This window comes from Conger conger, chromosome 8 (genome assembly GCF_963514075.1).
Source record: "Conger conger chromosome 8, fConCon1.1, whole genome shotgun sequence".
Taxonomy (NCBI): Eukaryota; Metazoa; Chordata; class Actinopteri; order Anguilliformes; family Congridae; genus Conger; species Conger conger.
The window spans coordinates 48,058,857-48,076,841 of record NC_083767.1 but is presented as its reverse complement, the minus strand read 5'-3'; the positions used below and the strand labels follow the sequence as shown (position 1 = coordinate 48,076,841).

Sequence of the window (17,985 nt, the reverse complement as noted above, 5' to 3'; positions counted from 1 at the left end):
ACGCTGTCAGACACCTGTATCCCTCACTCCAGTACCTGCCAATTAAGGCGAGCCCGAGTGTTGCTTTGCCAGGCTCGCAATGGCCGCCGTGTGTTCATTTCATCGATTGACAGACGCGCTCCGAATAATTCAAACATCGCGCCTCGCGTAAAAAGGTGAGGTCCCCGACACCCCTGTGCCACGTTCGGATGGAAGGCGAAGGAGTCGGGAAGCAATTAGTCATCGGAAGCGGCGGAGACGCACCCTCGCCCTGTCAGGGAAACGTCCGCACCACGCCGCTAATGGCCCCCGGTCCAGTCATTATAGCCAGGGACCCCGCGCTCCTCCTCACACCACATAATGAAACCGTGTCTTCAGACGATTGCCATCCTGCATTGTCATCTTTCACTGAGAGATCGTAGAGCGCGATACCCCCACTGGCCTCCTTCTGTCTGTCCCCCACCTCTGGCTATCCATCTGGGGCCTGGACGATCCGAGGTAGCTCTCGATCCGTTTTTCACGATGAGAAGTGATTTGATATGCAGTTACCCCTGAGCCAGGAGCAAGCCTGCTGCTTGGGCCATTACCCACAATCCATCACTTTTGCTGCGGAGTCAGCAAGTAGCGATTGGGGACTGAGGGTGGGCAATCAGGGGCTATCAAAGAACAGCTGGTTTGGACCAATCGTAATATGCAGCTGTGGAGCATATTATTGGTTCATGCGATTGAAAGAATGTGGTAGGATCACCCACATCATCGCCTATGAAGTCTCACTTTCCTGTCAGCTATTTTCAAGGAAAGATGCTGTGAATGGAATCACAGTTAAGGTCCTTGGTATGACTCAGCTGTGCATTGAGCCTCCAGCCTTCTAAGATCACTTGCTATCCAGTCTGTGCTGGAGGCAAACACCCTTGCATCTCTGTACAGTCTGTGAATGGAAGCAGCTGGACACAGAGAGAGAGAATGGTGTTCATTCCTCCAGTGGGGGCCCTGTTGCCTACAGCTCGGTCAGGCAATGACCCCAGAACCTTCTTTGGGTGATTTGAGCAGTCCACCTACCCAGGGTACTGATGCCTATCCATTCCCTTCCTCTAGTTGTTTTTCTTCCTGGGAAAGTCTACTGCATGTCATATTTTGTTTGATGCCTTTGTTCTTTTCTGCCGTTTAATCTGAAAGCACCCTCCTTTTCTGTGCAATTTTATTTTATTTTCTTCTGTTTTTTTATTGTTTTGAATCAGAAAGAACTCATTCATGCATAGGTGGGGCTCCGTAATGGGGCTTGTGGGAAATTTGGTTCTGTTTGTCTGACAGCACTTAGAAAGGGAGATGCATTACATACTATTAACGGCAGCGATGAACGCTGAAAGGGTGCATCACAACCATTACATCATCTCTTTTCGTTTCGTTTTTTTTCTCACATATAAAGCAGTTAGTTTGACATGCAGTATTTACCGCAGATTGTCTGGCTCAGGGGGACAGTTGGATCCGACCACCTGGGAGATGTCCCAGTTCCTTAAACACTATCTACGCCTGCCCCCCCCCCCCCGTTTCCTGTAACCCACTTGACGAGGGTCTGCTTTCTGCCTGGCTCCTTCCAATAGCTGGATTTCTTGTCTCGGCCGTTTAGCAGAGAGACGGGTGTCGTGACCGCAGCGTCAGCAGTCGGTGTCGTCTTACGGATCGAGGCAACCCCTCCCGTCCATCCTTTCACTGGCCCCTGCCTTCCACAGCGCCATTCCGGCTCCTTTTTGGAGAAACCGCCAATGCGTTTCCTCCTCTTAAACCGTGCCTTCAGGAACGTCTGGTATATGTATTTCTTTTTCTCTCCCTGCTGTATCACTGGGGACGCGGTGTATCCTTTTTATTCAGCCGCAGTCAATTTTCTGAAAAGCTTTCCCCCCCCCCCCCCCCTCCCAGGCTGGGACTCACTGAGTTTCCCCTAGTCACCTGCTTCTCTTCCTCAGCCTCCTTCTGTTATCTTTCCCCTTCTTCTGTATCCCTCACTCCCCCTCTCCATTTCTCCTCCTCCTGCTCTCTCCCTTCCCTTATCAGCAGGCCTGCTTGTGTCCTTTTCCCTCCCTGTGAGGAGAGAGAGCTCTTCTGAGCTGAACGCGGGTCTGTTCGGGATTTACGCCTCCCCAGTTAATGTACCGGCCTGGTCCTCACGGTCCGCACGCGGACAAAACCAGGACAGGGTACGGCGTTCCCGCAAACGTCCCCTCAAACCCCTGCCCAACGGGGCGAAGGGAACGGGCTCAAGCATGCAGAGGAATTAGCCTATCTGTAGTCAAAGTGCTGTCCGTCACAGGGAGGCTTGTGTTTTAATTGGAGATGTCGTTACCAGTACGTCTCCCCCTAGTGTATACATGGATTTCTCATTTTGCAGGCAGAGAGGGTCTGGTAATTGTGAGTCTGTGATTTTTCAGAAGAAGAGCAGTTTTATGCTCGAAGCTGCAGGCCATGTATTGACTTTTCTCCCTGCACCTGGATTATTTAGTGGTCTTGTCCTGTTTGTAATGGTGCTGTTCGAAAAGTGTTTTTCACAAAGTAAAGAGAGGTATTGTTGCTGAATTCCTTTATTTTCCTTGTTATTACCACCTTTTCCTTTAGATACACAGTGGGTAGTGTGTGCAGAAGAGCTCAGGAACTGTTGGGACCTCAGCGAGTATCTGACGCATGAGGTGTTTATTATTGGATTTGTTCGACAGGAAGTATAATGAACAAATCCATCTTTTATCACCCATTTCCAAGAATTTCAAACGGTGGGAGACTGGCCTCAAACAAAACAGATAGAGCCCGAACGTGACTGCGGAGGTCCCGTGAGAAGTTTGTTTGCACACACAAAGACAGCAGTTAGATTTTCACACGGATCTGTGTCGGGAGACTGCTCCGGGTACTCATCAGGAAGATGCTCACCACACACCGGCAGAGGTGCGGAGAGAGGGATTTATATGGCAGACGAATCTGGCCTATAATTCTCCGAGCGGGAATTTGACGTGGAACCAGGGGAACACCATTCTCCTTAGAACACATCCACTCTTTAATAGCCGGAGTGATTCAGCACATCAGTTTAATGTCTCTTCCAAAACTCCTACAGCATGCGTGTGCCCATTACTGCAATGGGGCATTTGTGTTAATGCTCAGTCTAGACGCAAGCTTTTCTCCACTAACACTGCTTCTAGCAACAACCGTGTCTTTCCCAAAGTGGGTCGCATACTTCTGTTATGGAGTACAGCTCCAGTCCCTCCAGCTTCATGACAAGAGAGAAATAGAGAGACGATGGATGAATTCTGCTTAGAGTGTTAATGGGTGTCTGTGAGTGACGCACACACATTAATGGACATGTCAGTGGCACTTGGGGAGGAAAGTATATAGCAGAGTAACGATACAGGATGTGGCTAAGCTAAGGTCTGGCTACCAGACCCAAACCCGACAGGATGTGAGGTTCTGGTCGGGTCAGGTTTTATGTCATGACCATGAGGCTGGTTTGGTTGGTTATTATTTGGAATTTTTTTCTAATCAGTTGATTGCCTGATATATCAAAAAATTATAGTGACACTATTATACCACTGAGCTCCGTTTGAAGGCAGTTTGTTGGTGCGTGTTACTTTTTGTTAACTGGAGTGGCTGTGTTTGAGTCAATGGATGCTGAAGTTTAACATTCAATTGAAAAGTTTTTTAAATGCGAAATATCTCCCAAAAATCATTGCAGTCACCCACAGACTAAATAACCGGTGCCTCGGGTTTGTTATTGGATGAAGTATAAAGCCTTGGTTTGAAGGTGGTCGGGTCCGGACCCGCCCAGGCCCTCAGACTGACCATGTGACTGGGGAAGTGGTTGCGGATTGGCAGACACACAATAAATTCTGAGCGTAGCGTGTGCCAGGCATTTGACCTTGTTGTCTGGCTGTGAAACAGAGGCAGGCGCTTGCTGAACCTCACTGCAGATAACTGAATTAATGAGGCCTCAAGACAGAGGGGTAAACATCCTTCATTCTCTCCCTCTGTTTCTCTCACTCACTCACTTTTTCTCCTGCTCCCTCCCCCTGTATCTTGCTCAAGCTTTCTGGGCATTTTCAGCAGTCGGCTCAGATGTTGCTACTTTGATGTAGTTGTTGTTTGGTGGGAACTTTCCTCATCGATTCTCCCGCAAAGCCCCTCCAACCAATCATGCGGTTTTACCCCTGGATCCCCCTCTCTTAACGAGGATCTAATGAGAGTGATTAATCAGAGGGTTTACCCTCTGGAGCAGAGTCAGGAATCCCACCGGTCAAAGAGCAGGGTCATTCTTTAAACATTTAACTGTCCGCTACATAAATCACCCAGATAACATGACGCAGTCACTTCCCGCATCCCTCTGTCTGAACACCGCTCGGGTGAGGGAGTAATCCCGTTTTTTTTTTCTACCCCTAAGTCTAAAGTCGTCCCAGAATTCTCTCTGTCACACCCCCGTGGAACCTCGTTCCCAAATGCACTCTCGGCAGCCTCGAATCAGCCCCTCTACTCCAGCTCCTTGGCTCCCCGCGCGAGAACGATGGGCTCCGCTCCCGTCGAGCTTGGAGGAGCTCCAGGAGGCCAAGCCCACTTGGTTGGCCGAGGCCGGCTCATACACGGAATATTTGCTGATTGCTTCCTATTAGCAGGGCTGCGGCCATAACGCTGCCGACTCTGCAGTGTATCACAGTCCAAACGGTCAGCTGGACGCCAGTTCTTCTCCCGCTGCCATCTGAAATCACGCTCCTGGGGCCAGGCTGAATCGCGTATCATTTAGTCTCATTTTGATTGATGCTCTGAGCATTGGGATACCTTCGCAGGCTTTTGGCAGTAATATGAATTAGATTGTGGAGAGAGGGTTTATTGATGTGTCGGGAGCTGTGGGCGGGCTGTTTTGTATGCCTTTCGCATTTTGGTAAACTGGTGAGTAAATGTGACTGTCCACGCTAGAAGTCACAGTCACACATCACAAGAACAAAGCATCTTGCTAATTAAATTGATAAATTAGCTGCTAATTAAATGAGGGGTGTCTTCAGCAGCTCCCCTGATGCCCATTCATTGAACCGAAAAATGCCAACTGGTTTGTGCAACACTTGTTTTCAATTCGTCCAACATTTAAAAATGAGATTTGTCCTCCTGTTTGTTTCTGAGTTATGAAAGGAGCCGGCTGCCTTGTTTCCACTGAGATCAGTTTTGCAATGTATTTAGCTTTTTTTTTTCCTTTAACACGAACCATAACCTTCTTATTTACTGTCCGAGTTGTACGAGAACGAATATAAATGATTAAGTTGTATTATTGCTGTGTGAATGAAACGCAGTCTTGTGTGAGAGGAAAATGAGTTTGAATGTAATAATCCTGCCACTTCTTGGCATCTTTCCCATGTAGCATTTCTGTTTCAAGAACAAAGGCTATGATGAACTCCACTGACTGTTTTCCAATTATATACTGACTTCTCTCAATTTTATTATGTTTCTGTTGACTGCTTGGTCTTCATACAAGGTGATTACCGTTCATTACTGTTGCATTTTGCCCTTGGTGGCCTATCTTTTGGCCATGGTGTCCCATCAAATTTTGATTTCAGTTTTACGCTTGTAAATTGTCCTTGCCCCAATACTGACTGCGTGCATGTGTGTGTGCACACGTGTACATTTATGTGTGTGTGTGCAGGCATATGTGTTTCTGTGTGTATGCAAACACATATGTGTACATTTATGTGCACATATGAGTGTGCATATGTGTGTGCGTGTGCACGCATATGTGCACATGCACGTGTGTATGTGTATATGTGTGTACGTGTGTGTGTGTGTGTGTGTGTGTGTGTATGCTTGCGTACGTGCACGTTCCTGCGTGTGTGCAGTTGTACACAATGTTATTTTCACCTTTGAAAGGGGAGTATAATAAGCAGTAAAAACACTGGGACCCAGACGCAGCAGTGCTTTAGTGCCATTTGCAGAGAGACAGAGAGAGTCGGTCCAACAGAGAAACACCATATTATTGCGCTAATAGATTGGATTTTGTTCCACATGACGAATCGACTGTAATTTCTCCTGCCTGCCGAGATGGTCTGCAGAGATTGGCTTTCGCCTCAACTAAAATAGAAAAAAACATTTCATAGGGAAATGGAGGCGCAATGAATGGAGGAGGAAAATGACTAAAGGGTTGACATGCAGGAAATTGACAGTGTTCAGCGTGGATATCAGATTGTGGAGAGGTGCTGATAAATCGCATGTCAGCCAGCTCGGGTGGGAAGGTGCGCCCTCATCGCTGTCAAACCACTCTCATGACCCTCATCGATGTGATGTTGAGAGATTGCTCTTTTTCAGTGTCTGCGTCATAAATATGATGCATTGCTCTTAACGTCTTTTGACAGATTGGAATTGGACAGATTGTAGACTCATTTGGAAATGCGAGGATGGATGTCTGGAGGGTGTAGGACCCTGTTCAACGCGTGTGTTTTTTGGTTGCAGATTACCTGTCGCAGGGTGTGGATCTCTCCGGGATCGAAGTGATCGAGAACGACCTCCTGTTCATCAGCCGCGCCCGTTTGGAGGTGGAGAACCAGGCCAAACGTCTGCTGGAGCAGGGCATGGAGATACAGGCAAGAGCACTGCATACACACACATACACACACACACGCATACACACACTTACACACACACTAACGCATACATACTTATACACACACACACCTGGATACATACAGGCAAGAGCACTGCACACACACACACACATGCACACACGCATACATACACACACACACACCTGGATACATACTGGCAAGAGCACTGCACACATACACACACACACACGTATACATACCCACAACACACACACACGCACACACAGTAGGTAGTTTAAGACTCACACACCGCTGCCTTTGTCAATTGTGCAGAAAAATAGCAGTTTGAAGTGTAAAGAATTCAACCGCAAGTGTTTTCAGCTTTTTATCCTGTATAAGAATGAATATTCTTACTCCAGTGAACAGCAGTCTGCCGTTGTGTTTGAGCATCAGAGGTGAGAACGCCGGTCTCTCAGTTCGTAGCTGAATGGAAGTTTTGTAAACGTTAGAGAAAAGGCGTGCTGAGTGTATTCATCGTTCCGGCACTGAGAATCTCAAACTCCAGCCTGAGCTTGCTGAAGTACTGGGGCTCTGAGATACGGAGAGGAGTTTTAATACTGCAACACTGTTTAATTATTGGAGCGCTGGCTTGTGCGTGTTGTGTACGCCGTGCCCTACATCGGCAGCACGGCTCTGGTTATCCTGTGAGTGCAGCACTGCTGATACTGAGTTTAATTGAATGGAGAGATAAGGGGAGAGAGCACAGCTGCCCCAGATCAGCGTGTCTCAGCGCGGGAGTCCTCCATAGGGGAACACTGCTGGGTGGAGGGACATGGCGGCCAGATGGCGGATGTGCCACTTCCTGTGGTCATCACATCGGTCAGGGTTTGGTGGGGTGCCACGTCAGGCCGGGGCAGAGTGGCACAGGAGATGTGGGAGCCAGAGATCCGATCTCTCAGATAGAGGATGGGCTGGCTGAGGTCTTATCATCCTGCAGGTTCATTCCAACCTCAATCTTGCACATCTGATTCTTCTAATCTTACTCATGTTGTGTTACGATTAGATGAAAACCTCCAGGATGGTAGATCTGCAGGAACAGGATCTGATCAGGGTCAGAAATCCTGCTCCCGGAGAGCCGCAGGGTGCGCTGGATTTCGTTGGAACTCATCGCTTAATCGATCAATGAAAGCACATTCTGAATCGGTTCTGAATCTTGGTCTGAAAGTGTGACTGATTTTAAGGTGAAAACAAAAATCCAGCATACCCAGCGGCTCTCCAGGACCAGAGTAGCTGAAACATCTACTCTGTCCCCTCCCCCCTGTGCAGTAGCAACTCAAATGGGAGGCGGTGTGACAGCATTGCGTTGATATAAGGACGGGCCTTTATGAAGGGTACCTTTGATGTGGCAGCCTGGATAAGCGAGGCACTCAGGCAGTGAGATTCATACCCCATCCACCTGCCTTGACCCACTTGACCCTTCGGCCTTATACCGCTTTAATGGAAGTAATAATTAGAGCCTGGTGCGTGCTGTTGACATCTTAATCCCCCTGTATAGCATTTCTAATGGGAGGAACAGCGAGTGCGGGATATCCCTGATTGAGCTGTCAGCCCCATAACAAACGCAGCCCTGTTGTAGATGCGCTATTTATGGTGATGATGTGGATCTGGTTCAGTCAGTAAGCTCTCTGGTGTAGGCCTTTTCCCCTGTGCGTTTATCAGTCTATGATATTCACACTTTAGCACTTTTAGTATCTGTATTATGTGTGTATATTTGTATATTTTCTTACCAACATCTTGATATATGTTTTTTCTTGCTAAAGTTTTTTTTTTTTTGTCACTTTTTGTGTCAAGCTGTCCACAAGTCGATTTGCTGGCCTGTATTTAATTTGGCTGTTTTTTTTCTACTTTTATATCCGTGGTAACCGTGTTTGAAGACTTACAGTTATACCTGTCCTTGGTGTAAGGTGCTTTCTCTTACAGAGGTATAAGCACCCTGGAGACCCATTCAGGCCTTCCACTGTCCTCAGGATATCACCGACAATATGTCTGTCCTGGAAAACCTTTGAAAATGGTCTGAAATATGATCCTAATGTCATTGCGAAGTCATGAAAATTGTCGGGAAAAATCCATTGCTTTTCTGTGAAGTGTACTGCTTATCTTGCTGTTTGGCAACTTTGATGTTGTGGCTGACCTTTTTCATAATACGCTTATTTAATGTAGTGAAATGCTTCCATCCTGATAGCGGACAAGCTTGATGATGTTTACTACCACAGCAGTCACTGGTGGGGTGAAACACGGTGATGATTCTGGGGGTCCTCAGCTTTGGGGAGCAGGGGGCACAGCTGGAGAGGGCTCACAGAAATTCCAGCAAGATGGGGGCCGAGAATTCCTCACTGTGCCCCTGTTTAGTACCAGCTTTAGCAGTGTCCATGTGCTGCCAAACTGGTTAGCTTTTAGGCATTTGTATTAAGTATGCTACCGCTACCACCTGCTATTACCGCAAAAGAGATCTGCAAACATGTCCATACCACAACAAATAATTTGAAAGTGATGTGACTCAGAACCCCAGCTTCAACTGCTTTATTTTACAGGAATTAGTCTCCTGCAAAAATAAAAATAGACCTTGACTTTCATTTCAAATTATCATTGAAACCTTATTTAAATATAAATCTGGTTTGTGTGGGTGCCTTGCTAGAATGTTCCACTGGTGAAGTAAAGAGAGGCAGTCCAACAGTTTTCAGTGATTGCACTCCTCACATTCACATCGTGCCTGAAATATTTTTCGTCTGCTGGTCAAAATGGTCAACAACTTATCAACAGACATCAGTAACACATTCTGACAGCATGTCAATGAAAAAGTAATGGCAGCTTATTGCTCCAATCACTGTTGACGGAGCGACAATGGAGTTCACACTCTTGAAGTAATGCAGACTGGCATTAATGGCATTAGTATCATAACATTTTAGTTTTCAAATAAAAGTGCGTAGAGATGTAATGTGATTGCTTAGCAACAGTATTCCGGTGCTGCAACATGGGCTGCTGTCTCCACACATTATTAACTCAACTTGAGAAAAAAAATCAGATGTAGTAAAGAGATTCCACCAAGTAACTGTAACTTGGCCACACATGCATGACATGGGCACACACACACACACACACACACACACACCGTCAGAGTATAAGGCAACTATGTGCCATACCTTTTTCCTTTTCTTTTTTTTACCCAAAGTGCACTGCTGCAACGGAAGACCAATAACTCCCATTCCCAATTATCTAGGGATCAGACAAACGGGCAGGAAGCATTCTGAGATGCATTACTACGACCCACACGATGGATCGCAGCCGGACAAAAAGCCAAGTCAATACTTGTTTCAGTTTATATATAGACGTATATCCTTGGCTTCAATCACCAGCCCCTGATAAATGCAAGCCTATCCTTGTGTGCTTTTTATTTGGAAGTGTTGATGCTGTGACGCCGAACATGCCCTCCAGCTTATTTTGTCTTGTAGGCCAGCGAGCTTGCCTCCTTTTTTAAAAGGAGCCTGCTTTTTTTGTAGAAAAATCGATGGTTCACATTTAATAATTCAGTATTGTGTCTTAAATGACTGGCCATGAAGTAAGGGAGCCCGTGCCTTTGGGCCGTATTTATGGACCGGTCTGTCCAGCCTGATTATTAACTACGTTTCCAGCGCTGCAGCTTTGTTTGCCGTTCTGAGGCGCGCAAATATTGCTTATGCAAATGCGCTTTATGAAGCAGGCAATTATTTTTTTCGGAGGAGACATTTCCACACTACAAGAAAGAAGATCAAAGCCCCAAGTTGTTGGCGCTGTTGTTATTGTCTTCGCAGTTGGTGTTGTTGTGCTTTCATATGCGAGTGCGATCATGTAATATTCATGATCGATTTCCTCGCACTTTTGCGGGATTGAAGGGAGATGGAAGGCGGTGAGCGCGCGTTTTGACTGCCGGTTTGGGTATGCCCTGGGCCGCTCTCTCCGTAATGGAGCTACCCCTGGACTCTGCTGCTACGCCTCTCTCTGCAAGCGAGCAGTCCCCGCACTGGCGCAGCTCAGCCGACTGATTTATTTAGCGCCTCTCAGCTGAATATTGAGACCCGCGTTTAAAGCACGACGGGAAAAGAAACGTCCATGACACAAACCGACTGAGACGCGGCTGCCTGCGCTTCCTCGCCGCGAATAACTGTGCAAGCGATCTAGTAAATAAAGAAGAGGGCCGCGCCCACCCCTTCTGGGCATGCTGTGGATTTTGCCTGCAGTATATCCACCATTTTTTACTTATTTATTTTTGCCAAACCTCTTTACATTCTTGTGCAGAAACATGACAGCTTTTTGGACTCAGGAATGGAGACGGCCGGGGGAATGACGTCAAACGCGGAATTTATTTGTAAGAGGGTGGAGCTGTTTGGGAGACTGATTTTCAACATTCTGTTTAGTTGGCCGTCCGTGTTGTGCATGCTCTGTTCTAAGGGCAGTCCGTAGTAATTGCCCCTGAACAGTTTACTAAATTCCATCTGTCTCAGCCCCTCATGCCATGGCAGGCAAACATTTATTTGGGAGTTTGTTTACTTGAGGGTTGTATGCGGCTCAAATTGAATGACTTGCTTCATGGCAACCGTTTATTAGTACAGTATTATGGCGCATTTTATTTTTATTGTTCTGCAGCTATCATTGCTTTGGTGGGGGGGTTTATCTCATCTGAACGACGGTGCCATCTATAGAATAGTGCCCCCTACTGCCAGGACTTCGCTATAACGAGCACCAAACAAGCCCACCCCTAGTTCACTTCAGCGTTTTATATGAGAAGGGTACATTTTGGTTCAGTTGCTGGCTATATGGTTTATAACTGAATGTCAATTACATCAATAAATATGACACTGCTATTGCTATTAATGTGGAGGAATTGATTTTATATGATATTCACTAGTTTGCTTCTTAAACGAACCTTGTTTTTTTGAATGCATTTCCAAGTGTGTGGAATAGTTATTTTTACTGTGATCAAAATGTAATGTCTTGTTTCAGTACACTAGCACCTCTGCCCTTCCAAAGAGTACAGTCTTTTTCATCTCAACACCTTCTAAACTGACCATCTGGCAGAGGGGTATGGTGCCCTGGCTGTACACCAACATATCCTCCCGGCAGCAGTGAACAAGCAGGTCTAAAACTGGATGTCATACGCAGTCTATATCAGAAATCTAGTACCATACAGTAAAATATGTGTTAAATCACAAGGAGCATAATATCGCATAAACTATATGTGGTCTATATGTGAATATGGAACATATTTGTATAAGGAGTATTCTTCAAATTTTAAGAATAAATAAAATCCGTTCCCATTGCAATTGCTTGGTGGTTCCCAGACTCAACCTGCCTTATTGCGTTCCGGCTGAAGTAACTTTCCCAGTGCGATGACCTCTTCAACATGTTAGGAAGTTATTGTGCGGTCGCGTTGTTTGTGCGTCTTCTCAGAATTTCTCAGGAAACGGGTGTCGCTGATTGACCGAGGCCGCTCCCCCTTCCTGTCTGCGGGAATGGCAGCACAAAGCCTAATGCTTGGAGTGTGTGAGAGATGAGTCATCTAAATTTTTAATTTCTCCATCTTCTTTCATCTTTTTAATTCATTCCAGTCTCATACATTTATATCAGGCACTAAAGTGGGCCGGTTAGCGGGAAGGTTCAGGGCGATATCGCCGGTGCGTTGCTGGGGGGCCTCTGGGAAATCAGACTTCTTGGGGGTTAGGGGGATACTGGGGTCTTATTACCATGGCGACGCCCTTGCCTTGTCAGCCGCAGAGGACGTTGAAGCGGGCGTGGCGGGCAAGACGGCAAGAAACGGCTGTGCTGAAGGACCCTTTCCTCATCCAATCCTGTGTGGTATGTGTGGGGCTTTACAGGATTATACTTGGATACACAGTGGTCACCATTGCATTTTCTCTTGCGCTGTAATGACCCTATTCAGAGAAGGCATGGATGTTAATATGGAGCCAGGCTAGGCTCTGAGCCACATTCTGGGCTCTTAGATATCATGGACTTTTACACTTGAATGTTTGATATTTGTAGAGATATTATAGGCTCACCTCACACACAGCTGATTTCTGAATGAATAACTTGACAGAAGTCCTCCTGTGCTCTGATTGATTACATCATGTAGCTCATTCTCTTGTTACTTCTATTTAACACTGAAACAATGATATGACAATGCTAATATGGTTATATGAATTGCTTTCACATTTATGCCTTCTAATCGTGACATGACATATACTTTCCGATAAATGTTTATTGTTTTTTATAGGGTATATAGCCTAAACAGGATAAGGATTGACACATTCTTACAGTGTCGGTATATGTCTGTTACTACGCTATTGTATTGTCCATTTACTGTCACCATTCATATTCACCCTGTTTGCCTTGCCAGTTTGAGCAGGCTCCTTTTCCTCTTGTGACTATATATAGCACACTCTTTTGTTTTATGGGATATCTGTACCTGACCGAGACCACTGTGGGTCTAAATGTTGTTGGTACCATAAAGCTTGTGTTGTGTAGTACAGGCGATCTTAATGTGTTTTAATCCCGCGTGTAAGTATCTCTTTCTCACGGCGCTGATAGAGACTAGCGAGTGAGTGCTTAAGGCTCAGCTCCGTCATCCTGACCCAGAAACACGGTGAGCTCAGGAGAGCTGAGTCGTGGTTCAGAGGGTGGGGGGGTGGGGGGTGCAAAAGCAACCCTGCAAAATCTCCACATATTATTCAAACGGTTTCAGTTTAGCATGTGTGCACGCGGACGTTTCTCACCGTGAAGGACGGGGGGTTACCACGGCTCGGCGGCAGCCTGTGACATTCCCCCGGCGGAGGAGAGCTAACGAGGACGGAGCGGCCGAATCCGTGCCGGGACCCGCGTATCGGAGCCGGGAGAGGTCCCGCAGCACGAGACACCGCCTCGCATCACAGAATAATGTTCCCGCCGGAGACTCTATGTCTTCCACATGACGGCACGCGTGTCGCGTGCTCCGTGAGTCGGCCTATGGATCTCACAATACGTACGATCGCGTGACGCGCTTCGAATCTCACCGCCGCTTGCGCGTAGCACTGTTTGATTTAACTACGTCTGTGTCGGCTCCGAATGAATGACTGAGATCTGTACTGCTGACTGCCTGTGAAGTGCCGTGCTTTCAGATGGATGTTGTTCTAAACCGCAAAGCAGTAGTACTCTCCTGACAACACTTGTGGGGGATGACAGCTAAACATTTTGCATTAGGATAATTTGTGAACATCTTCATGTGCTATGGAGGGGGTAGAGGGTCATGTTTATTCCCCAGTCTTCCCCTAATTGGTGAATATTATGTGATTCATTTTTTTCTTAAAATCTTTAGTGAATACAATGAGCTCATTGAAATGAATGTTGTTATCTTAGCAATCCTGTAAGATTTGAAAGAATAACAGTATACATAACTGTACAAGAAATAATTTGGCCTAATTTGGCCTAACGACACTAATAATGTTGCATTATTCCACAAGCCCTTTCTCCAACAAGTTCAGAAATTCAGTTGTGCTCTTATAGTGCTAAATACTGTGTTCTAATAACTGTTACAAAATGCAGCGGAGCTCTTAGAATGGCTTTTCTTCCCAATGATTGTTGATTTACAGTAATTTAAGTCGCAAAATAAGAGTGGAACGTTTGAATGCATTAAATGCCATACTGGTTCCTTAAGCATCCATTTGGTCGAACAGGATTTTATATCCTTACACCCAATCATCTGATTGCATAATCTTTGCAGTTGATCCATTAATCCAGTTGCATTGGCTCTAAACTGAGTATTTTTCCCATGGTGCACCAGTGTGGAAGGCATGCAGGGGTCAACCCTTCTACAGTCACTGTCACACAACGTTAATTAAGCCTTGGTGTGGGGTTAATGGAGGAAGGTCTCGTGAAAGACATTGGAGCCTGAGCTTGTGATTCTCCCCTCTCTTGGTTGGTTGGTTAATTGTTCCAGGTCTCATCCGGTTAACTCAGGGTGACTTGTAACATTTACTTCCCTTACAGGGCAGCCTGTAGTGTAGTGGTTAAGGTGCATGACTGGGACCCGCAAGATCGGTGGTTCGATCCCCGGTGTAGCCACAATAACATCCGCACAGCCGTTAGGCCCTTAACCCTCTATTGCTCCAGGGGGATTGTCTACTGCTTAGTCTAATCAACTGTAAGTCGCTCCGGATAAAAGCATCAGCTGAATAACATGTAATCTTTTAATAGGCCTACTGACTCTTCTTAGACATACAGGCCTGCATGTAGGCAGTCCACTGTTGATGTGTGGTGTTGAGTAGGATACCTAACCGGAATTGCTTCAGTAAATAAGATGCTTCAGTAAATATCCTGCATAGTAACTGTAATGTTTACAGCGTGAGGCTGTGTAGGATGCCTTGGATTAGGCATTGCTTGGCACTCTCCCACATTTATGTTCCCTCGCATGAGTGATGTTCGATATTACCCTTCCTCGTGCGTGGCATTCCGAGGAACACTGCTTCTGTCTGCCCGCTCCTCTCATTTTGTTGGGCATGACATAATAGTAAGTTACAGCTCCATATTTTGCTTTCAGAGCGTGGCGCTGCATTTTTCACTGCGTAACAACCTTTGTCCGCTCTGAAATATTGCCCAGGAATCTGCACTGCTGTAGGTACCATAGACGCTCTCATTTCTGTTGTCATGCAATGAAAAGACTGGACTGGTCAGCTCAGCATTTGACATCATCAACATGCGTCTGGGGCATGGTAAGAATGCAGGTTAAGCCCTGGTGCCCTAGTGACATCTATAAATCAACAGCATGTCTTTATTTAGCTCCCCCACGCTGTTAAAGCACAATCAACTCTGCTCTCTTATGGATAAATCAACATCATCAATCAGTGTCCATTATGTTGTCTCCATTGAACAAGGATCTGTATTTCATCGTTACTGTACATTAGACACTAGATAGCGGAAGCCTATTCAGCTGGAGAGCCCCCTCAAAAACATAATTACAGTCTTTATGATAGGGACCATGTAGTGAACATTAATTCATAGATATTAAACCCTTGTCATTGGGTGTGTAATGGAAGAATGTGTGTGAGGATCATATAACCACAGCTAGTTCCTCAAATAGCATGCAGACTGCTCTCATATATTAATACACTTTTCGTTGTGTAATTCAGAATGAGGTCATTTAATACATTATCCTTCTTGAAATGAAGTAGGTCAAAATCGATATTCAAAAAAAAGGCCAGTTTTCATCTTTCTTTTTAAATGCGTGTCTAAAATGGAGTCCGTTTTATAGTGTCCAGGTGGTTGCCACCTTGCCTAGAAAGTGTCAGTGTTGTAATGACCTTGCTTTGCTAGAGTGCTCCTGTTCCCAGAAACGAGAAGCCCGTCGGAGTGGAGGAGGAAGCCAAGGCACGTGTCCGATGCTAATCTGAGTCACACACAGTCCTCTGGCTCCGAACACAGCCTGTTCACAGATGAGTAACAGCACTCTTGCATAAGCAAGGCAGGAAAGCATTAGTTTTCCCCCCTTTAATCAAGTGAGTCACCACTGGCGATAATGGGGGACTACTGTTTTCAGGTCAGGGCTAGCGCATGTTCGGGGTGGCGAGGGTTGGCTCATCAGGGCGATGGCCAGTGAGGTATATATCGGTGGCCGTGGGGCAAGACGAGCGGCAGTTGGGAATGGAAATTAATCTGATAAGGAAGATGCGGTTTAGGTGAGTGAGGATGAGTGTGAACATAATGACGGGGTTTAGTTAAGCGTGGTTGAACGATAATTTGCCTCTGCGTTTCAGACTGAGACCTGCTGAAACTGCGCCTCCCATTCCTGTATTCGCCACCTCCGCCGCGCCGCGACGCCGCGCCGACTTCAATGAGACGGATGATGAATGCCGCGGTCTAAGTTGTGACCTGTCTCTTCCAGAGTGATTATTATTCATAGATAATTGTCTCCTGACTGTGCGGAGGACCTATTTATAGCCACGGTCGCAATTTTCCCGAAAGAGGCAAGACTCCACGGCGCGCCTTCCACAGTGCCGAGAAGCACCTCTCGCTCTCACCGCTGTGGGTTTGTTGGGCTGGCTTTGAGCTCCCGTTAGGAATCGACCCAGCGTTTCTCTGCTTAATTAGCCTAGCGCGCGGCGCGCTCCTGTCAGACACGGTTAATCGCAGGGAGCCCTCGGCCCCGGGCCCCTGGGGAACAGGCAGCCCTGCACCTGGACTGAACCCAGGACCCGCCGGCACACAGCAGGCAGACAGGGACCCAGAGAAGCCTGCTGCTGCTGCTACGGCAATATGGTGCGTCTCCAGTGTGCACGCACGCTCTGCCACTGGGGCTCCGGTTGCCTCCTTTTGACTGTGAAATCAATAGGTGCTGGAGAAACTGGGGCAGGCCAAATGGAGTCGGGGGTGGGTGGGCTCTGTATTCTCGTTAGGAAATGGCACAAGAACAGATGGGTCTCTGTCCTTATAGCCTGGACTGCCATCATCACTTTAACGTGTATGTGTGTATGTGTGTATGTGTGTATGTGTGTATGTGTGTACGTGTGTACGTCTATACGTGTGTACATGTGTATGCCTGTGTCACCAGAGAGGCATGAGGAGGGAGGGAGTGGAGTGAGATATGGTGGGAGAGAGTGGAGTGAGATATAGAGAGAGGGAGTGGAGTGAGATATGGAGAGGGGGGGAGGGCAGGAGAAAGTGAGAGGCGATTGTCATCCGAAGCTCTTTTTCCCCTTGTTCAGTTTAAAATGAACCAGCAGGTTTTGCAAGCTAATGCCTAACAAATAGGAAAAAAGCTAATTTAATGTTGCTACAAAATCGTGCATAAACATGGATTTAATTGTGCAGCCTGCCAGATGCAGCAGGAATCAGCATATTTATGCTTGAGCAGAGCTCCAGGTGAAATTGGATTTTTGCTAGCACCTACAACCAATGAGCTTGGCACCTGCATCAGGGATTACACAGTATTAACGACGGCACACGTCTTTGGTGGAGGCTTTTGCAATCAGGAGGCTGTGTTGGGTCAGACACTTTTCTGTGGGACCGCAACAAACCAATAAATGTCATCCGCTGTGGGGAGGGCTTGAAATTACCGGGGTGGCATCTTGTGAAAGATATTCTTTAATCTGCTTCACCTGAAAATGCCCCGTGTCTTAAAAAAAGAAGAAGAAGAAAACCTTTTGAATCTCTTGGCTGCAGAATGGAACGGAAACTTCTTTTGAAATCCGTTTTCAGTCGCACACAGTTGTACCCTCGCATCGATGTCGCCGTGCGAATCCCGCCGGATTTCCTGATGATGTCCTGGCCGCCTGAAATATTGGAGCTCTATTGGTATTCAGTCGAGCAGTATGGTCAGTGAGAGCCCTTACAGAAGCCACCTGGAAATGGAAAAATAAATCCGGCCTGCGGCAACAGCTGAGGCAGGTTT

At 46.7% G+C, this 17,985-nt stretch overlaps 1 protein-coding gene across 1 annotated transcript in view; it reads left to right on the top strand.

Moving 5' to 3' along the window:
- cog5 (component of oligomeric golgi complex 5) overlaps positions 1–17,985 on the top strand; it is a 126,193-nt gene that overhangs the window by 38,168 nt on the left and 70,040 nt on the right. The window contains exon 7 of the mRNA XM_061252887.1: positions 6,442–6,572. Coding sequence (XP_061108871.1) covers positions 6,442–6,572 — 131 coding nt within the window. The remainder of the gene's footprint in view (positions 1–6,441; positions 6,573–17,985) is intronic.